Below are 23,035 nucleotides of genomic sequence, written 5' to 3'. Positions count from 1 at the left end.
AAGAGGATGAACTAAATCGTTTTCTTTAGCTGCCATGAAACAGCAGAAACGAATCATGAAAAATAAACCTGTGTCTCTCTCTCTCTCTCTCTCTCTCTCTCTCTCTCTCTCTCTCTGTGCCTCTCTGTAGATCACGGTATCGACTTTGTGGTGATGGACGTGGCGGTAAACGCTGCAGCCGGAGCACTCAAGGCTTTCTTTGCAGACCTGCCCGACCCGCTGATCCCCTACAGCCTGCACCCGGAGCTGGTGGAGTCCGCAAGTAAGAAGTGACACACAACTACACAAACGGCCATCTTCAGAGCCGAGAAAACACCTGAGCCATAAATCACACAAAGTGCCCACAACTTTCACAGCTGCCAGCTTAAAGCAATCCACTGGACATTTGTCATTTAGACCCCAGGATAGGTTTAAATATGGACCCTGGTCTCGGTCGTGAAACTTTGGAGCTTCCTCGTCGCAGCGCTGGGAACCGCTGATCCTTGCTGGGTCCAATTGAAAAGTGTCTGAATGTAATAACACGTGTACCACACACAGGAAAGATACTTTTTAATATTTCATTTGACCTTTTTAATTTCTAAGAAGTTAATTAGTCTGAAAGATGAAGCCTGATCCAAACTCATCAAATCATTAAACACAAGAATAACTGAGCTGCAGATAAAAACACACGGCTGCTTTTAACCTCTTGATTTTTGTACCCGCTCAATACTGCAGCTTATTTAAGTTTTCATCCACACATAGCTCTCTGTCACATCACTCTTAAGAGGCTTTTTCAGCCCCAGGATACTGTCACACATCTACACACTGCTCCGCGCGCGCGTGTGTGTGTGTGTGTGTGTGTGTGTGTGTGTGTGTGTGTGTGTGTGTCTCTGTTTCCTGTTTTTTTTTTTTTTATTTATAAGCTGAAACCACCGAGCTGACGACAGCAGATTAATGAGCCAAAAATACACGCAGGCACACGAGGAGAGGAATGTAAAGAGACATCACACACACACACACACACACACACACACACACACACACACACACTTTAATGAGCGTCTCACACAGAGAGAAGAGGAACAGAGAGGCCGTGCTTGTTCTTCTTCTCTCAGTCAAATATAGCAGGGGCTCTTCTTCTTCTTCTCTGTCTCACGTCTTCCATCTTCATCTTCTCCCCTCTGCTTCTCTGTCTTCTTCTTAGCACGTATCCTTCTCCTCCCCTTTCTTACTTTCTTTCTCTGCTGTGAATCCTCTCAAATCACAAGAGTAGAGTCTGGCTACATTGTCCGTTTGACCTTTGACCCCCCCTCACTCTCTGTGTCCTGCAGCAGTAAGCTTTGATGGGAAATGAGAACTCTTCATTTTGTGATGGAGTTTTGATTGCTTGTTTATAACTGTGATCGTCTCAGGTTCAGGCTTCCTGTTGTTAATGTCTATTCTTTGGATCTAGCTTTTAAGACCTTGCTTCAGTTGAATATAATATTCCATCAGGACAACTGATGCCTACCATACACTACAAGATAGGGCTGAACAATTGCGATGTGCGCATGTGCAATAGTCGCATCGCAGGATGCGGGATAGTGAAGCAAATCGACTGAAGCACGTCATGCTGCTACTTTCTCAGCTCTTCACCAGAGCTGAGCAACAACTGACTGCTGGGCATCTAGAGTCTGCAGCTGTGTCCCAGTTCAGGGGCTGCATCCTTCGAAGGGCGTATTCGAAGGCTGATTGCGTCACAGCCATTTGGAAGGTTCCTTCAGATGTGGCCAACTAATGCGCTCCCCTTTTCCCGGGCCACAAAGGATCCATCGAGTGCATCCTTCGTGGCTCAACGTATCTCGAGATTCACTGCACGCTAATTCAAACGAGATGGTGGACTCTCAAGCGGCCGAGGAATACACTTTTGGCCTTAACTCAGTCGAATAGTTAGAGACACAAATGTTAAAACACAAAAGTGGCATTAAAAAAATAGGTTCAGTTACGTTACGACAGCTAGTTAGACAGCTAGCTACCTGTTGCTAGGCGACAGGAGCCACATTTGGTGGCACACAGGTAAGGACGGGAACAGCTGTTGACACAAACAGGAAATCGTCCGTTGGCCAGACTCAGCGGTTTACACAGGCTACGAATGACTCATCCTCTGTAGACCGCGTCCTTCTAAGGATGCAGCCCGGGAATCGAGACACAGCTCACGTGTTACCTGCCTGTAAACCTGCATGTGACGCTGCTGCTGTTACAGATCACGCCGGTGGGACGATCGAGGCAGACTCTTGCGTGTATTCTCATCATCAGCGACACCTCGTCCCAGTGCCGGATAACTCTGTTCACAGGGCCGTTCACGGAGCGGTTTACTTTTAGTGGCTACATCTGCAGCGCAGACACGACGTGAGGTCGTGTGCGCCGACAGGAAGTAGGAGACGGTGAGCTTTCCAAAAGGAACTGTCACAGGGCTGGTCACACAGAATAAACATACAGTTGAACACCATTAGAATGATTAATGACATGATGTAAGCAACACAACTGCAGCCCACACGTTGCTCCACCTAACTCTCTCTACTTTTCATGCAGGTGTCAGAGTAGGAGGTGGGTTTGTTTTGTTAGAAGAAAATAGACTGAAAAGTCCTGAATAACAACCGGAGTGATTGGTTCATTGCCACACTGTACTGCATTTATTTAGGCATCTTGGACACTGCTTTGTGTACGTGGCTCACACCTTATATTGCGTCACAATCATGTTTTTCAGGGTGTGACAAAGTACTGCTTTGTTTAGAGCGTAAGGAGTTTTGTCTTTCTGTTATTTATGTCTGTAGGAATATTTAGGAATAACGTAAAACAAATAATAAAGCCCAATTCCTCCTGTCAGCAAGAACAAGAACTGGGGCAAAAGAAAGCCAGCAATGTGTTTGTGCAGAGTGGGGAAGAATTTGATGAGGTCCTGGTCATATTATCCAAAGCTCTGCCTGGTTGGAGCTGTTTTCCTGTTTGCTCTGTTTGTGATGCAGAGGATGAAGTGAATGTTGTGCAGCTGAAGCTGCCAAGAAACAGCAGATGAAAAAGCATGAAACATAACTGATTCTGCAGCAAACGGTTGAGAATAGAGGACCTGCATTGTGGTACAAGACATCCAAACTAACAAGACCTCCAATGACTGCCAGGTTTGGGTTCAGGAGCGTCACTGGGGTCAAAGTAAAGCGGTCAGAGCTGTGCGAGATTTATTCTCTTTAATTGTCAGTTTTGTCCCTCTGTGCTTACTGTAGTTGTGTACACAGAGAAATAACATGTAATAGATGATCTTAATGAACTGCGTGTGAGTGAACATCTTTGATGCTTTCTTCTTCTCTTGTTTTTCAATAGCGGTTAGCTAACAGCTTTCAGATGCGCTACTGCCACCGTCTGGCGGTAGTAACACATTACAGGCGCATTAGGCGCTGGTAAAAACAAAGCAAAAACACATTTTTAAGATGAAATAATAGTTGCATGAAGTCTTGGAATATTTTTTTATACATTAATGACTATTCGAATATTGGGAAATCATGACCCATTACATTTTAATGGTAGCAATGACATCAGGTTACAGGCGTGAGTTCTTCTGGTGTGATCGATCGACGGATCGATCTGGATACTGTGTGTGTGTTATTAAGTTATTATAGCATTGCATTGTGGGTACACAGTGTGGACAGCAGTGTCTCTTCCGATCAGACTGATTCATATTAAATGAAAATGGATTCAGTTGTTATGTCGATCCTGTGGTTTCCTTCTGTGACATTTGGTCAATGTTGAGTTATGGAGCAGCGTGTATTACCGACCTTTGACCTCTTACAGCTGTTACAGGGTCAGAGGTCCCCGTTGGCTCCTCGTTAAGATGATTGATGATGCACAGGATGAATAAATCTGAGTCTCATCACATGTGCGCCTTTAAATCTGTGTCTAAAATATGAAAGGCTTCCCACTGGTCCTGGAATGACTGGAACATCCTGGAGAATATTCCAGTCGGGGAATGCTGCTCGGGGTTGTGTAAAAGTATCTTTGTTGTGACAATCCAGAGGAAGAAGCTCGTGTTTCACATCTGCTCTGTAAATATTTAATGAAAGAATAACCGAGCGGAGCGTTTCAGCTCCGACGGGCTCTCGCCAGCGGGAACGAGATGATTCTCGGGAGAGGAGGAGGAATATCGAGGAACTTCACAGACCGTTTACTCTCCAGGAATAAAGCTGGATGCTTGTTTGTTTTTTCTGCCAACACTTATTCAGATCTACCAGCGTTACGCATCACGACGGCCGCAGAGGCCACATTCTAACGTGTAATTATGTTTAGTTTCTGATAACCTGCTGTCGTGTTTAATGTTTTTCATTTTGATCCCTTTACACATGGTGAACCGGCCATTTCATCTAGATGAGGTTAAAGTGTTTGTCTTACAGTGTCCTTTTTTATCTGCTGCCTTATCACCGTCAATTAAACACCTTCTTAGACATGAAGAGCCCTCTGCACCACTGTGAAGCTCTCTGTCCCGTGTTGAGAAACATTTAGAATTACAGCATGAATTACTGGAAAATCAGCAGCACCACAGAATGACAGCGTACCTGTTTGTTCTCAGGACAGGTGAGCCACATGTGGAGGCTGACAGGCTAAGACAACGAACACTGCAGAATAGCATCAGCACCAACCAGCTGCACAGAATCGTTTACATTGTTTCAACTCACGCAAATTCACGTCATCGGTGCCGCCCGACGGAAATTCGTGTCTACTTGCGTCATTGCATTGACTTTGTTTGGAATCTCGCCGCAGATTCGCGTCTGTTCGCGTTCGGTTTGAACGCACAGTTAGGCGATGCACTGGTATACTCGCCTGCAGAGAAACGGTCGTATTTCGCTCCAGCATCTCTCGCTGGGCCGTTCCTTTCAGAGGGAGGGGCGCAATGCATGCTGGGTGTTGTAGAAATGTAGAATGGGCGAAACCACGAGCTGTTTGTTCAACTTTCTCCACAGCTATGGCGCCAATTTAAAATATTATTGCTTCTATCGACACCAGCTTTGACTGACAGGAGCTTTAACAGGAGAGAGCTGCTCCTTCAAACAGCCGCATGAGAAGGTCTGTGTTCAACATGAAAGACTGCAGCTCAGTCAGAACATTAACAGGAGGGACGGACCAGAGGACGCCTCTCTGTCTGTTACCTGCAGAGGTGTGGAGACACTGCTCCTGACACAAACGCGAGGACTAGAGAGAGGGAGAGACATCATGCACTAGTTTATCGTTAGCGGGTGGCGATCTTCTACAGATAAAGGAATAAAAATTCTGCAATGGTCAGCAGATTTACCTGAGCGGGCCGCCCAGGTATCGTCTCCGTGTGGGAAACGGTGGCGGTGCATCCCCGACCATAACGTCTTCACCTGCAGCGGCCATGTCTGTACGCCTCTGTTCAGCTGTAGACGTAAGAACAAGAGAAGTCAGAGTCATCTCACCGGTTTGAATCGTCCCTTATGTGTACCGTTTTTCAGCTGTGTCGTGAGGTTCCGTTACATCCCTGTCAGTCACAGAAAATAGTTCTCGAGTGGGTTCACTTAACTGAAGATGGAAGGAAAAGGATGACAACAACTCTGCCTTAAATCGGCTGGTTTGTGCTGCTGTCTCTGTGTTTAATATAAACAATTACACACAAATACGTTCGTTTCTTTGACTGCAAAATGTGACCTGTTAGTTTGTAACCCGTGCAGAGACACGATGCTGGCTCGTATCGTCTCTGCCCACAGCGCTCGGTGCTGCCGGGTCACTGCGTGTGTGTGTGTGTGTGTGTGTGTGTGTGTGCACAGCGTGGGAGTTGCTCTTGGCAGCGTCTCAGCCTTTTGTTTTTCCACAGAGTATAATTTCCGTTCCCAAGAGAGAGAGTGTGTAAAATATAAAACGCCTTCTGTCTTTTCTCTCCCCTGTGTGTGTGTGTGTGTGTGTGTGTGTGTGTGTGTGTGTGTGTGTGTGTGTGTGTGTGTGTGTGTCTCAGAAATCGTGGACTACATCGAGCGTCTGCAGGTCTTGCGGGAGATCGTGAAGAAGTTTCCCTCTGTGAACTACCAGGTCTTCAAATACATCATCACACACCTAAACAGGTAAGACATTCTCACACACAGTCAGTGACATGCTGCACAGATACACGCCCACATGCAGGTGTCACACAAACGCTGAGCACGATGGAGTTTATACACGTGTGTGTATGTGTGTTGGAGTCCGAACACCTGAATGTTAAAAAGCACCTGGTGACAGTGAACGCACCACAGCTGGTAACTTCATTTAGGCTTAAAAGCTTGGTCTGGATCTCTGCAGGATGTAAGCGCTGCAGGTTCGACATCAAGCCGACACACGAGTGTTTGCAGCAGCTTAACTGAACCCTGAGTGATCGATTTTTAAAGCATTCCCTCAGAAAAACTAAGTTCAAACATTAACAGATACTTTATCAGGTTGTTTATGTATTTTTACACATGGGTCCTACTTCTACATATTTTGGGGTCTAAACTTTTGGAATAGCTCCTTGAGCTTCAGCCAGCAGCCTTGAAAGAAGCTGTAATGGCTCGGGCTGTCATGGTAACGGTTACGCGACGGCAACCGCGGGGTGGAGCCAGTGACCGTCATCACCGCTATTTTTTAAAAATATCATGGACCCAGTGATGTTGCTCGGTACACGTCCTGCACGTCTGGGGCGTTAAAATCTAAAGGGACGCAGTAAACTCACTCTCCATGCGTCCCAGGGAAGCGCCCCATCGTTCCCATACAGAAAATCACAAAAGGAACCTTGCTGTCAGACCACCGCTGAGCGAGCCCGTGTGCGGACGAGCCACGAGCCGTGTGCAGACGAGCCGGGTGCAGACGAGCCCGTGTGCGGTCGTGATGTGCTTGTTTACCCGCTACAACGACAAAAAATACAGATCCGAACTTCATCGTGGTTGATAAACTCCAGTTTCCTCCGCTCATGCTGTGTTCACTCATGTCGATGATGTTTTACCGTCTCGGAGACGTGCTGTAGAAAGATTCAGTACCGTGACAGCCCCTTTATTCCAACCAGAGGACGCGATATTGATGCTAATAATAATAACTTCATCAGATAGCACATTTGAAAACAAAGTATGCAAAGTGCTTTGACAAACAAAGCAAAAACAAGGCCAGGCACAGGAAGTTAAAACTCAGTTAAACCAAGAAGACAGGAGTTGTTAGAAAGATTATAAACGATGAGGACGGTTAAAAAAAAGGCACATTTGAATAAAACATATTTTTAAAAAGTAAAAGGAGTAAACGCAGACTGAATCACATAAAAGCAAGTCTAACGGGGATTTAAAGGTGTCACTGATTCTGGGAGCCTTGTCTCCTCACAGTCAGGCTGCATCCAAAGCATCCTGGTACATGTAGGCACTGCTCTCCTCCACCAGGAGCTTCCTCTGTCAGTGCAGCGCACACTGAGGAATTTATTGCTTAAATTCACCATATTAACCAGAGACACTTCCCCTGTGACTCTTCCACGAGTTCCTCAGCCGTGCATCGCCTGTGATGCGGTTGCTGAGATCACGTCTGTATTCCCTGAACCGATGAAATAGTCACACGTCTCCCCGGAGCACAGCAGAAACCGCCTCTTCATTGTGCTCCAGTGACAGAAGGAAACGACAGCTGTCACTCAGTAAAACATCAGCAGTGAAATCACAATGTCACACTCCATCAGTTATTGATTGGACGCATCAGTCAGCTGCTGCATGTGTCCTGTAAACACACACGGACCGATGCCCCAGCACAAAATCAGCTGTGCTTCTCTCCTCTTAGACGAAGCCAGCCTCCACGACAGCTGAAAAATTATATTAACCACATAAAGAGCAGTCAACAGTCAGTTCTGATGGTAACTCTCAGAATGAATCAAGTTTCTGTCCACATCATGAGGCGGAAAACCTCAGTAGCGACAGCTACTTAGCTTATTTCCTACGCAGCCACTAATTTCAGCTCGGCTCTCTTCTGTGTTTTCTGGTTAAACATCTGAGACACCAGTTTAAGTATGCGGTGGGAAATGTTTCATATACGGCTGAAAGTCTGATGAACGTGCCTCTTAAAGGGAAAAGGAGACTAATGTGGGCAGAGGTCGATTTAAGATTCAAGTTGTCACTCCGGTTATACAAGTACAGGCAAAATAAAAAGAAGCAGTTATCGTAAAAAAAATAAGCATATTTGAGAAAATATGTACATTTAGGGCAGAGTCAGAAATACAGAGTCACACATCAGAGTTTGAACTTAAAGAAAACAAAGGAACAGATTGTTACAGGAACAATATGAAACATATTTACTGGAATTTATCATAAAATGATCATCAGAGATGAACATGCTAAGTTGAAATACTGGCTTCTCCGACAACAACGCTGCGGCCAATCTCCATCCCGGTGCGGAGCGTCTGTGTGGGTTGCCAGATATAAAACACACTGGCTTCCTGTTGTACTGTGCGTGCATGCACATGAGTTACGAGAGTGATCGGTGATCGGAGCGGATCAGCGGAGATAACAACTGTACAGTCAGGCTGTGTGTGTAATAAAGCCGCGTAGTCTTCCAGACTGAATCCGAGCTCCCGTGTCTCGCTTCCTGCTCGCTGCTGTGTGTGTAAAGTAACGCGAGTTAGCCCCGAAGCTAGCGGCAGCTTCGGCCCTGGTGCAGGCCGATAAGTCTCCCCTGTGCTTTCCGACCACTATCTGAACGCTGACGCTGGAAAGGCTACCGTTTGAATCTGGGGAGGAGGGGGCGGGGGGAGACAACGCTCTCTAATATTTTGAATCTGGACTGCAGTACCCGTTTTAGACGCTAGCTGTCAATGTTACATATTGGTCCTTTGAATCTAATTTAAAATGAAAAACTCAGGTACAGCCTTTATCACAAGCAGAGAAGTGACGATTAAGATGTGTTTTAGCATGTGTATAAACGGGATAATAAATGTGTCAGGGTGCTATTATTTTCACATGATTGGCACCTCAAACCATCATTTGTCCATGTCCCGTGTTTCCTGTGTCCCCCTGCAGGGTGAGCCAGCACAGCAAGACCACCCTGATGACGGCCGACAACCTGTCCATCTGCTTCTGGCCCACGCTGATGCGCCCTGATTTCGAGAACAAAGACACGCTCTCCACCACCAAGCTGAACCAGGCCGTCATCGAGTCCTTCATCCTGCAGAGCGACTACTTCTTCCACGGCGGCGAGGTGGCCGAGAGCTCCAGCAGCGAGGGCACGCCGCCGCCGCACTGCCACAACATGGTGGAGGCTCTGCTCCCGCTGCAGCTGCCCCCGCCCCTGCAGCCGCAGCAGATCCAACACACCCTGCACCCAGACCCGCTCATCTAGGAGCCAGAGGAGCACGCTGGGGAAACACGCCTGGGGTGTGTGTGTGTGCTGCCAGCCGCTGCTGGAAGCCGTCTTCTCTGCAAAACGCTGCTCGGCTGTTCAAATATAAAATAACCCGGGTGGTGGATTTTAGGGATCAGCAGCTGCTTTGACTTTGAGGTGATGAGCTTTGGGGTTTAGAGACACATCGACCGTTTGTTGGATTTAACCTAATCTGTGAGATCGAGGTAAATCCTGGATTACAGAATCACAATCGGACGTCACCTTTTGGAACTAATTTCTGGATCTGACTCCCCTTTTATGATACGAAGGCTCAAACGCGCTGAACTGATTTGATTTGGCACATAGCGACAACACTAATCGATTAGCAGGGTCTGACTTCATGGACACGTCTTGAGCAAATAAAAATGACACTCCTCCTGATTTAACCTGATGGAATAGCACACAATGCCCCCTAAACCCCCCCACCCTCCTAAAAGGGAAGTGAGTCCTCACGACTGCAACTCACACGAAACACCTGAAACTGACTGACTGACTCCTGAGACACTCGACTGACGTGCTTTACGACTCACTGGGCTGAAGGATTCACAGAGTCTTCCTGCAGAGCACAGGAAACATTTCCTCGTCTTCTTCTTCTTCTTCTCCCTCTCCTTCTTTTGTTGCCCTTTGACCCAAGAATGGTCAGACGGGGGAGGAGCCTTCCCTTCGACAAACAGGCTCACACACGGCAGAGGAATTGTGGATAGTTTTTTCGAGGTGGGGCAGCGGGGAGCTCTGGTTTTAAATATAAAAGGACTAATTGGAATGACCCCTACCCACTACATGAACTTTGACCCCTCCTTCATCTAAAGGACAGCACATGCACGATAAGTGTCAAAGGCCCCACATGCCAATTTCACGTCTGTTTGTGTCGTTTTTATCATTTGGATTTCTTTTTTTTAATCTTTTTTTGTAACTTCTGCCGACTGTGTGTGTCTGTGTGTGTCTGTGTGTGTCTGTGTGTGTCCGTGTGTGTCTGTGTGTGTCCGTGTGTGCGATGACGATGATGTGTGCGAGCTGAGGTCTGTGTTACAGCCAGTGTGCACCTTCTCCGCATAGGGAAGGGGGGATTCACGAGGGAATGACTCGTAAACGCTCCGTACGAGAGACTTTAAAGACTTCACTACAGCTCTTCAGCCTAACTGTCTCGTCTCTTAACTCTGAATGCAACGCCTGAAGGGACGACCCCCGACCCCTCGATGATGGCACATGAGTGAGGAAACCACTACGCCGCGATGCATCCGTTTCGATTCAAGGGCGCGTCTTCCGTGTTCGAGAGCGGAGGACGCTTTCCGCTCATTTCTGTTTTTGTTCTGTTGCTTCGTTGGAAACTAAAATTTGCATGTCTCTGTTTTGCCACTAAATGAAAAGAAAAAGAACTTTAAAGTAAAAAAAAAAAAGAAACTTTGAAACTGTAAAGGAGCTCTTGTTCAGATATGCATCGTTTTATCTGAATCTTTTGGGTTTATGGGGAACATTTCCACACTTTGTTTTGCATTAGTTTCTTCTGTCATGCAAGAAATCAACTCTTAATATCATATTTTTGGTTATATGTCAAATAGTTTTCCCTAAATAGAGGAAAGAAGTATATATAAGTATATATATAAATATATATATATAAATCTATCAGCAGCAGAGTTTGCTGATTTAGTGAAATACCACGGGGTACTGGACTGTATAATCTGTCAGAAGCTATAATCATAATTCTTTGTGGTTCTGATGGTGTAACTGAAACCCATCTTTTTTTTTGTAATGGAGTGTGTGTGTTTGTGTGTGTGCGTAGAGGGGAGGGGATTGATAAAGACGGGTGGGTTAAAAGACAAAAACAAGAAATCCCTCATCGCTGTCCTCATCGATGACACGAGCACGACAGGTCAGCTGAAGAGAGACAGGGAATATGCGGAGTCGAGAGTGAGGGGTGACATGCACCAAATGTTCGGCAGATCGGGAGTCAAACCTGCGATCAGTGCGTCGAGGACTGCAGCTTTGATGCACGGGGCGCCTGCTCCACCAACTGAGCTGAACCAACGCCCCAGGTGTTGATCATCTGTCCGGGATTTGCAGATATTTCTTCTGTCCATGTGCTTATAAAATATCTCATCAGCTGCATCATAAAGATGATAAAAGTAGTAATAATAATTTTAGCTGTTTGTTTATTCTAAAACTGCGCAACCACTTTGAGATGCTCCACTTAAAGCATTGCATGTTACAGAGAAGACAGGCGTAACAGGGGCGTAATAATCCCGCCTTCTCCTGCCACCTGGCAGAGTGAAAGGGGCTTAGAAGATACATGTGGGCATAAATACTGAATTTTAAAGTAATAATCTCAAAGATTTTCATGGAAATAAATGTCTGTTAAGTCTCTATCGCCAAATGAGGTAACACAATGGTGACTGAGCCTGTGGCCCACTGATGAAAGCTCGACGCTCAGATGAAGCAAACAGTCTGAAGAGGAAAGCGACCGTCAGCCAGGAAAATCAAGAGTTACACCCGGAGCCAACCGTGTACGTCTGGTTACATTGGGAAGTGTGCGCCCGCAATTACCGTTTATCGCCATTAGGTGGAGCCCAGGAGAACGAAACTGAAATCTTCAAAGAGATTTCATCTTTAAGCAGTAGTAATTACACTAACTACTTTTTTAAAGTACATTTAAATACTTCAAAGTACTGCAAAAGTATCTTAAACCTGCATTCTGTCTAATGTCCAGCAGGGGGCAAAAAGAAGTGATCGATGTATTAATGTGTATCCTCCCTCTGCTCTTGATCACTTGAATTGAAGTCTATGGTATTTACTTTAACTTGATAACACTGTCCGGTCTTTGTGTTGCATTGCTACCTTTAAATGAGTAAGAGATCTGCTCTGTTTGGTAGATTAGTATTATTTACAGGGAAACAAGCCGGTTCAAATAGCGCACTTCTAATCAGGCGTCACTCAGAGACTCTAATCAGGACACAGCAGGTGGGCTCCTCGTGCTGAAGTTAAAATGTGACGATTCTTCATGAATAAACAAAGAATAAACGGGCTGAGCGACACAGTTCCTTTGATGTCACGTTTGACGTACAGTTACGTTTACGTTTTATGCTCTTCAAAGTGAGCCAAAGTCATCACCAGTTACAGTTTATATTCGTGTTACTATCCATGTTATTGGTGCTCTGTTGGAACAGTCTCTGAGGCTCCAACACGGTTTATTCACACGCCTGATGGGATGTTTTTTTTGTGCACACGGGCAGAAGAGTCTTAAAATACCTGCGAAACAGTGTCAGGTGTTTTAAACGAGGTCAGGGGTTGCTCTGACACGAGAGGCATCAGGTGTGTCACTAAACAGTTGCATTGTCTCGGTACTGATTATTTATTGACTGGTTAATTATTGAAGAGCTTGTAAAGATCTGATGAAGTACACGTCCCACTGTGTCTTTGCAGATCATTTGAAATCAAACTTAAAAGGATTTTTGCTACTTTGGAACGTTTAGTTTCACACATGCGAACACGTCGGCTGCTCTCCTTCAGATTTCTTTGAATAAATTCCAAAACAAAAGATAAAAATCGTAAAATATCTGCACTGTCAGGCGAAGTAGCGAGGCCCAATGAGCAGGATCGTCCTTAACAAACGACTTACAGAATCGTGTCAGTGGTCGGGTTTGGGGTCTGTGTCTGCAGAGACGCTGCCCTCCGCCTGGCGTGCAGGTCGGGACTTTTTTATCTCTCCGATTCTCCGTTTGTCCTCGCTGGCGGCGCTCTCTCTCCGTACATGACTTACACAGAGTCAAGTTTTCAAATGAAAAGCCCTCTCATAAGCTTCATTATAATAGACATGTTTCCATTAACTCCCTCTGCGCCTCCTCTGCGCCTCCTCCTGCCTGTGACCTGGAACTAGATCTTAGCGCCATCTTGAAGGAATTCCCAAAGTGCATCTGGAGGAGAGAGGAAGCTACCAGGAGGAGCTTTGAGCGAGGGTGCACAGACGGCTTATTTTGTTAGATCCCTGTCGCTTCGACTCCTCTGCCCTCGTGTCGCTTCCTCGCCTCGCTTCCTCTCACATCTCATGTGGGCGGGGCTTAGATGCTAGGAGAGGAGGCAAGGGAAGGTGTTGAGGATGTAAAAGATGAGAAATGAAAAGAGGCGTCGTGCTCGTCAGTAGAAAATGAGGTGATGTTCTACGTCGCTCAAAGCAGATCTGCTGATGTCAGCGATGGGGGATGAATCCAGTTTTATTGAAATGCTGGGCGGGGTGCGTCCCATTTCAGATGTGTGTCTCCTGTGTTTCCTAGAGGCTCAGGACGCCTTTCTCTTTTGAGATTAATCTTTTCTTTTCCTTCAAATCCTTCCAGTGTTTCAAGTTTAATTTAACCTTTTTATGTCAGAAAACCAAACTTGTCGTCCTCCGAGCGCCTCAGAGCGACACGTCTATCAGCAGAAAATCAATGGAAAGGATTGTTTAAGCGAAAATGTCAAACCTTTGATGTTTGTCCTTTAAAAAGTCATATTTGCAGGATTTAGATTGTTGGTCAGACAAAAGAAGCTGCTTAAACATGTGGACTAATCCATAATCAGAGTGTAGAAATGGAATGAAGCCAACACTTATTGATTCTCACTTTAGATTTTAACTGAAGGTCGTACTGAAGGGAAAGAAATGGAGCCAGCCGGCCGTCTGAACACGGCGCTCATCACATTTAGCGAACCTTAAAGGACACGTTGAAGGGGACACGTGTCTGGAATGGGACCTGCTGCTGACGAATGACAAATAATTTTCCTTTGAGATGTGAAAGAGCGGGTACGGGTGTGTTAAAGGGGATAAATGTTCAGAATGGAACGCGGCCAAGAGCCCATTTTAAGGTTTTATGATGTTGGACTGAAGGGCACATTGAAGGGAGCCCAGAGCACCCTGATCTGGGGGCGGGGGGGCGGGGGGGGTTCAGCAGCTGCTAGATAATAAAAGATGAAGCTGTCCGTCTGTAGTTTCCTCATCAATCAATCAACTTTTCTTTATATTTTTCTTTTTTATCTTTTTGCTCTCATCCAGTCACACCGGTGTACAAACCAACTGACTTTAACGTCATCCGCTGTGTATTATAGTAAATAAAAATGATTTTCAGAACTGAAAGCTCGAAGCTGTTTCTGTTTTCTCTCCATGATGTTTCCAAATAAAGTTTCTTTTTTTCCAAAGCTGCTCTGACCCCTTTGTTTCGACTTTAAGCTGTATTTTTATGTGTTAAGAAATAAACCTGATATTATATATATATATATATCGTCAGTAGTACTGTAAGCAGTTGTAGTACTAAATAAATACTTTATAAATCCCCCACAAAAATCGTAGGCATCAATTAGCTTATATGGTACAGACACTTCAAACAGAGTGATGTAAAATCAATAAAAACAAAGTCAAATAATTTACAAATACTCACTTTTAAAAGAATCGAATGCTTGTTCTTAAGATCAACCTGCAGAGGACGTTTACTGCATTTCAGAGTGAATTATTAAAGCGTTACTTTTTATTTGACGACATTTATTAGTGAGGAGTGACTCTCCGAAGACTTTATATGTAAGAAAAAAAACACGATGGCCACATCAAATATGTACGAACTTTAAATGACTTCGTATCTGTGGTAGTTGTACTTTAACCGGAGGAAAGGATCTGAGTACTTCCTCCACCACTGCTCAAAGGGCTGTGAGCAGACCTGCATGTTCTCAGATGAAGAGAAGGCAAAGTGCTCCACCTGGTGGTCAACATTTGAAGTGCATCGCACAAAAGACAGAAGGGACCTCTGAATTTAAACTGTAAAAAAATCTGGTTGTTTGTGTGGAATTAACAGATCGAGCTGTATTTTTAAATCTTTCTGTACAAAGAAATAAGAATTCGTGCATTCAAAAAGTAAAAGGGAAAGTGTTCACTTATTATTGACTCAGCTGGTAAAGATGGAGCTCATTTTTTCAAAACAATGTTTTGACGTCGGACAACCCGGACTCATTTTCGGGTGGCACAGTACACAAACACGTTGCACTCGCATATTTCAATGATCTCTGTGAGAAGCACATCACATGTAGACTTCCACACTCTAATTGTACTCTTTGCTTCACCTCATGAAGTTTTAATTCACAATCTTCGTTAACCTGATCACTTTGCTTTCCTCCTTTCCTTCCTTCCTTCAGCCGTCGGTTTAATTAAGTTACAAAAGTTAAATATTTTATCTCGCGATTTAAAACAGCACGTGAGCCGGGGACGGGGGACATTATTAATGACGTAGCGATCAAAACGATCAATCGATTGTTACGAAATGACATCTGCACCTTTTTATAAGCTTTATAAACAGCGACAACCAATGCATTTACAGTAGGGACGTACGGAGATACACAATATGATTGTTTAGATTAGATTGCGTAACAGAACTGCATATGATTGTGTGCTGACAGAGAGCGTCCGATGTCGGACCCTCTTCTACCCGTTAGAACACTGTGAGGAGTAAACTCGTCCCGCTCTTGTTTATTTGGTCGCCACGACTTCACGTGTGATTGACGTCCTGTGACTCCTGTCACTGTTTCAGGGCCGCCACAGCAAAATGTATGTAGCGGAAACACTGTTTTTTTTAAGCACCGATTGAACTTGTGAACTTGTTATTGTTCTGAAAAAGTTATTGCACATGTTATTATATTTCTATTTGAAAAAGTCTGATGAAGCAATTAAAATAGTTGGGTTTTTTTGCAAAATTACTAAGAGTTTAAGTTTAACTTTACCCATTCGTGACATTTTTTTTGGGGGGGGGGTCGAGGGGGGGGCCCTGGACATTTTTTTTCTCCAAGGGGGGGCTTGACAGAAAAAGTTTGAGAACCACTGGGCTAATTGAAACATTGATACATAAACCCACAATGTTTACCTGTGGTCATCCCATAACTCAATCAATCAACTATTAACAGGTGCATCTATTCTTCTGAACGCTGTGCCCTTCGCACTGCTGACGTTTTTCCAGTCACAGGTGAAACTCATCACCTGCATGATGGCTGTTTTTACTGCCTGTATGTCGTGCTTTCTGCCAGCAGATGGTGCTGTGATGTACTTTTAAAAGGGGAAAACTTGTATTGATTTATTTGGGCTCTAACATATTTGAATCCCGCACCGGTGGTAGGTGTTTGAGTTTGGTCAGTGCTCAGAGATTCACTGTCAGGGCAGATCAGGGGGGAGGAGTTTGTGAGGTCACCTATAAGCTGGGTGTGTTCATTGCAAATCCCTTTGTCAGTCACCATGCTGCCTCTGCAGCAGTAACTGGGAATTGTTTGAGATGCTGTTAAATGTTGACGCACATGAATGCATCCTTATTTAATGTGTCTTTCTCTGACTGTCTCACGTTAGGAGGCTGAAAATGTAAAGGCTGCAGAAGTGATTAAAGTGGATCAATAAGTTAGAGCCACTTTGTATTTACCTGAGAGAGAAGTTGTACCTGCAGGTGTTTAAATGTAGATTTTGTTTTAATGTATGTTTATGTCTATGAATTAGTTTGGATTAAACTTCAGTGTCGTACATTACATGTGCTGAGAAAACAATATGCACTTAAGCCAAAACCACAAATGCTAAATATATGAAAATGCTAGCATATATAGCACAAATATATATGAATATGAAATATATAGGCTTAAAGTCATGGGTAAAATTTAAAAGGTCTTTGCACAAAAGTCAAGAAGGAATAAAAACACTTTATGAAAGTTTGCATCCAGAAACATTTGAAGGTGTGTAAAATACTTTTGTTCAAGTCAAATAAAAAGTGAAGGAACCTCAGAAGTATCGGAATGCTACGTGGACTTAGCGTCTGTGTGTGCTGTTTGCTAGCTTGTTAGCTTGTTATTAGCAGTGGCAGATGCAACATTGGTGCTTATTAAACTGCAATGTTAGTGTTTGGTAGAAGGGGAGACTGGGGAGGGAGTCTAACCTTTGACCTCCAATCAGAAACAAGCTACAGTGATGACACCTATACTGCACATGCTCAGTTAGACCCTCCCCCCACCAACCAGGAAGTCAGGAGTCACATTCAGCATCTGCTTCTACATTTACTGAAATCAAACTTGTTTCAAAGGTATGAACGTATATTTTGCACATTACTGTAGTTAAACACGTTTAACATGAACGTGTGTGTGTTTATGTTCATATTGATCATTTTCTCTTTTGGATATTTGGGGAGCTGAACTGGTTTTGAAGCCATGTGTGACCCCAGTGAAGAAAATAATCACTGATCTCCAAACTTTCCTCGTTGACGAACTCCACAGCCTCATCCTTCATGATGCCAGTGTGATGGAACAAAATGTGCAGACCCCTTCATTCGGGTTGAAGGAAGAAAAATCGTCACAGCTGATATTTTTGTGGCAATATTTTAACACTATGCAAAGAGTCGATCTTCTGTTGTATAACAGAAGTGAGTGATAAAAAACAAGGTCCATTTTATGTTTTTGTGCAGACTGGAGTCCGACAGTCTCAGCTTCTTTTTCTACAGAAAACAAAGCTTGCTTAAAATTCAGAGCATACATATTTATTTTCACATTGTGGGGGGCTCCATCTGCACAAAACAATCATTTTAAAACAATTTTATTTTAATTTAAAAAACTCCTAAACTTCAGTCTGATGGGGCATCGCAAAAACACTTAATATGAGTCTCTGATTAAAGCGTGCAGGCATATATAACCTTGTTGATGAATGTAGAAATCACACTTTGTCTGCTGAACACCGCCCCTTGTTCTCTCCTGCAGGCTCTGTTCTTCCTCTGCACTTCCGGGAGTCACCAGCAGAGGGCGGCGATGGCGTCCTGTCATCCCTGTGCAGCAGCAACTCCTCCGGTGCAGAAAAAGAGGGAGCAGCTGCTTCTCACATCCCAGCCTTTGCGCTGTCATCCCCCTCCTCCCCTCCCTCCCTCAGGAAGGGGAGCACCACACCCTGTCAGCCAATCAGAGCACAGCTCCACCTTCTCCATCACATCATCTCAGTTTCCAAGGTAACAAGGCACCCCTCTCTCACTCCCTCCCTCCCTCTGTTTCCACACAGAAAGGTGCCGCATCATCATCATCATCCCTCCCATCCGTCCGTCCCACCATCCCATACTGTGCTGGTGGCTAGTTTAGCGTTAGCCTCCTGTCTGCTAGCACCAGCTCTCTCTCTCTCTCTCTCTCTCTGCAGTGGGATTGCCACAACATCAAAGGCACCTCCCTCCCCCTCTCTCTCTCTGTCTTTCTCCCCCTTTCCTCTCCCCCTCTCTCTCTCTGCATCCTCCAACATCCGACACTCAGGAAGAGAAGAGGACATGGACTAAACGAGGAGCAGAAGAAGAAGAGAGATGTGGTACGTACTGCTGAACCTGCTCTGCTGCTCTGTGTAACATCCCTCCTGTTTGTATGTTTGAAAGAGGAAAGTGTGTGTGTGATGGGTGGGTGTGTGTGTGCATGTGTGTGCGTTAAGCTTAATCCTTCATGGAATGCTGATTTAATGAGCTGTCTGATGCTAACGGCACCAGAATGATGCGAGGAAAGAGGGAGACTCCCTCCGTCCCCCCCACCTCTCTCTCTGAGCTTTTGTTATGGAGGCCTGCTCTGCAGAAGAGCTCGCTCTGCCTGCTGCATACAGAAAGAGGCCAACACCTCTCCTCCCTGATCCCAGTCTGCTGCCCTGCTTCTCACTGGGCTGGTTTACTGGTTCACTGGGCTGGTTTGGTCTTGAGTTAAAAACCTCATGTTGTTGTTCCTGCTGCTTTCTGAAGTGTTGGCAAACATTTCTGAGCGGATTCCATCTTTGATTTGTCCCAAAGGCGATGATAGAAGATTTCAGTTTGGATGATAATGTGACTGGGTATTACTTCCTGTTTGTGAGTAGCTTTGCGTTGGTTTTATTGACAGGTGTCCAGGTGTTAGCTTGTGTAAGGCTACATCATGCTACGACATTTTCATTTTAAAACTCTGTCTTTGTCCCCATCACTGTTTCAGTGCTGTTATAGACCTAAACATGTCCATACTGGGCTGCTTGAAAACGTGCATCACATGATCATTCACGCACACTGGGCATGTGCGTACTGGTGTAAACAGACACCCAGAACTGAGATGCTAACACGGGTATCTTTCAAATACCAGCGTCTCTCCTCACATGTACAAAATGCAGACTTGAACAGCAGCTGCCTTTGACAAGAAGGTCGGACTGAAATTAGGGATTCATTCTGATTTACTGCTGCCTGGCAAAGGTGACGTTTGTTTTCCAGGAATGGGGTCATGATGGGGGCGAGACAAATGAGGGGAGAACACGTCACGGCCGATAAGAACCATGTTTGTGTGTCTGCCTGTAAACACTTTCCACAGCATTTCCAAAAGTCTCTCTTTTAGGGGCTGCAGGAGCGTGGACACTTTGTGTTTCAAAACTAACACGCAGTAGTCTGTGTGAAGCGTGTTAAAGGAGAATACATGTTAGCTAGCGGAGTACGAGTTTAGAGAGCCAGCGTGTTAGCCATCCTGTTTTTGGTTCTACTTTGACTTTAATTTCTCTAACTAACTTTGTTTCCTCGATGTTTAAAACATTGAAGAGTTAAATATATTTCCTCCCTCCTCGGTTCCATTCTTTCTTCTAAGGAAGTAACACAAGGAAGCGAGGAAAGGAAGTGAGGGAAAATGTGAACGACATTGCCCGAGGTACAGATGTCCCCATGCGGTCAGCTGTAACAGGCGTATCAGGCAGCTCCTGTTCGTGTTTCGTTTGGACCTGACTCAGACAAATGTTGAGATGTAAAAACATGTTTCTTTAAAGCTGTGGGAGGCTGGTGCAGCATGACTCCTCCTTTAAATCTCTACAACAGAGGAGGTGAGAGCAAAGTGAACACGACCTTTTATTTTGAAATAATTTTTTAAGAGGGAAACATGGAGGAAGTTGAGTTGATAATCCAGGTCTGTTGTAGGTGATCAGAGGCGGGTGGGGCAGGCTTTGTGCACAGATAAATCTATGATGTTGCACTAAAGGGTAATTCTCTGATTCACAAACCTGAGCCCTTTTTTTTTTTTCCATAATTCAGGGTCGAAGGTTTTGGAAAAGCTCCTGTAGATTGCTTCAGTTGTCAGCTGTAAACGAGCTGTAATGTCTGCATCGCTCTCAGCAGCAAGTCAGTCCTCTAAAAGTTCTTGTTGTTCCTCTGACAGGCTCAGATTGTTACTCTAACTGTCACAAAAGGATCCCTTCAGAGAGGGACCTTTTTGTTACAGAGGACAACCAGAAAGCAGCTGCCACATCGCTCTCTTCAAAGCCACCAGACTCCATTGAGAAAAACAGTAATTTTGCCTTGCAGAACACAGGAGTTGCTGGTCTGCCGCTGCCTCAATCAGATAGTTCTTTGTGTAATTGTGTGTTGCACAAATATTGTTTTGCATCCAAACTAACCATTTAGGACAGAAAAGCCACAAAAAAACTAACCGATCGAGGCAGCGGGAGAGAAAGCAGCTCCTGTGTCCTGTGAGGTAAAATCAGTGTTTTTATGAATGGAGTCTGGTGTGTTTGCAGAGAGCGAACATGTAACGTCTGTTAGTGGTTAAAAAAATCATCTGTAACAAAAAGGTCTATCTCTGTAGGGATCCTTTCTGTCATGTTGTCACACACTTAGAATAGCAATCTGAGCCTGTCAGTGGAAACAACAAGAACTTTTAGTGGACGACCTTTGACCTGGTGCATTCGGCCTGAAGGATCACAGTGCCGCAAAACAGAGCACTTCCTAAACTTTTTATACCTGTTATTTAGACCACAAAATATAAATTATATAACCCCTAAATAAATAAAGAAAGAGTCCATGAATACCAGAAGTCACCTTTAAAGGGCTTAACACCTAAATAAACCTCTGAGCTCAGAAGAATGTTGACTTAAGTTTGAAACGCAGATTTTCATTTAACCTCACAGAACAAATGAGTTGCTGGTCTTTCTGTTTGTGCGTGTTATTTTCTGTTCAACAAATGTTGTGTTTGATCCAAAATTGAATATTTAAAAGTCCAAAAGGACACAATAACACAAACAAGCTGATGGAGGCAGCTGCACTAAAAGGACTGTTTTTGTTAATGGAGTCTGGTGGCTTTGAACGGAGCGACCGAGCAGCTGCCTTCTGGTCTTCGTATTCATCTTTAACACCCCAAAACCTGTAATCATTTACGTTTAAAACAACCAGAATTTCCCTTCAAAGGCTCCAGAGAAGGAGAAAATGTGGACGCCTGTTGATTATAAAGAGCAGGAAGCTGTTAGAGGACAGTATGAGTCGTCCGGACAGCACAGATCACTGTCTGCGTTTTCCTCCCCTCAGGATGTGATGTCATGATCTGCGGGGCTGTTAGCCCGGTCTGAGAGGCTGCGGAGAAGCGTAGATGTCAGAGCGAAGGCGGGGAAGGTTAAAGTGTGTGCAGGCTTCTCCCGTTACAGAGACTTCACAGAGAGCGTCCTCTACGATTCTGGACTGTAAGGATGATTATGTTATGATGATCTCGAGGAATCTGTGCGTGTGAAATTCTAATAATCCTGTCTAGAGGACTAGAGGCCTCTAGTGTTTCCTCTGTTTATTTTCCTCAGTTTATCTGCAAAATAATCACAAGGATAACGATGAGTAAGATTTGGATCAGATAATCCCACCAATATAATTTAAATTGGCCTGTGTGGACTAGGTTGAGCAGCACTAACTTACTCGACCTGCATTGTAAACATTACAGAGGGGGGCTCGAGGGCGGGCGGTGAAATTTGGGCACAACTATAAAAAGGAACGTCTCTCACCTGCGACTCGGTTCCCGTTGTTCGCACTAAAGAGCCGTTCAAAAGAATCGAATCGTTCGGCAACGTCACACACTAGAAGCCTCCATGTTTTCGATGAGTTTTGGAGCTGATTCTGATTAGATTTAGATTTTGAGGGTTTGTTTGAACTCGAGTGGGGAGTGGGAGACGAGCTCTTGTTTTCTAAAACAAATATGAACACAATGCATAATGCTGTATTGTTCAATATATGCTCCTGATTAACCAAGTGTTGTGTTGATGGAAAAATGTGTGTTTGCTGAAGTCTCTCTACACTTCAGCTCTGTTGAGCTTTAGTTGCTGGGTAGTTGAAAGCTAGCCAGACAACCTAACCTTCAGCAAGAGTAAGACAAAATGTTTATGCTTTTATTTCCATCTCATTTTCTCACCTTCTTCTGGTGCTTATTTTTTTTCTCTCTCTACGTCAATAGCTTTGCCACCTCCTAGCTAACAGGCGTGTCTCATGAAAGCGTATAAAGAGACGGGTGACAGACTAAAGGGGAATTCCGGTCTTGTTAAACCTGGAGTGACACGCACAAAATAACCCAAAGTGACAACAAACCATTGACTCAACAGTACCGTAATGGAGCCTGCTGTGTAAGATGTCAGATTGACATCATTTTCATACTCGTCAATCGGTTCAGTGACCTTCTGCTCTGTGGATGGATAATCAGGCTTTCCCTTTCATTTGTGACCCACCAATGTGTTAGATTTTTTTCTATTAAGCTTTTATTTTCTTTGTTTTGAAAAACAGAAACCATCAATTTGGTGTTGGGAGCAAAATCGGGCTTTTATCCTGCTGGAAAGTCACCGTCTGTCACCTTAAGAGACATCTCAAGGTGTCTGCTACGTTTGTGCTCTGATGACACGACTGTTTTGGTTGTGACCACAGACTGTACAGCTCCC

At 44.6% G+C, this 23,035-nt stretch overlaps 1 protein-coding gene across 1 annotated transcript in view; it reads left to right on the top strand.

The window, feature by feature from the left end:
- The window catches only part of arhgap5 (Rho GTPase activating protein 5), a 59,058-nt gene extending 46,937 nt beyond the window's left edge, over positions 1–12,121 (top strand). The window contains exons 5-7 of the mRNA XM_069661790.1: positions 131–262; positions 5,975–6,080; positions 9,009–12,121. Coding sequence (XP_069517891.1) covers positions 131–262; positions 5,975–6,080; positions 9,009–9,327 — 557 coding nt within the window. The 3' untranslated portion in view covers positions 9,328–12,121. The remainder of the gene's footprint in view (positions 1–130; positions 263–5,974; positions 6,081–9,008) is intronic.
- Positions 12,122–23,035: the final 10,914 nt, after the last annotated feature.

The sequence above is a fragment of the Semicossyphus pulcher genome, unplaced genomic scaffold, assembly GCF_022749685.1.
Source record: "Semicossyphus pulcher isolate SPU_LCO1_2020_fin unplaced genomic scaffold, fSemPul1.0.p SCAF_14, whole genome shotgun sequence".
Taxonomy (NCBI): domain Eukaryota; kingdom Metazoa; phylum Chordata; class Actinopteri; order Labriformes; family Labridae; genus Semicossyphus; species Semicossyphus pulcher.
Note: the sequence above shows the minus strand (reverse complement) of the source record. Positions and strands in the feature narration are given on the sequence as shown.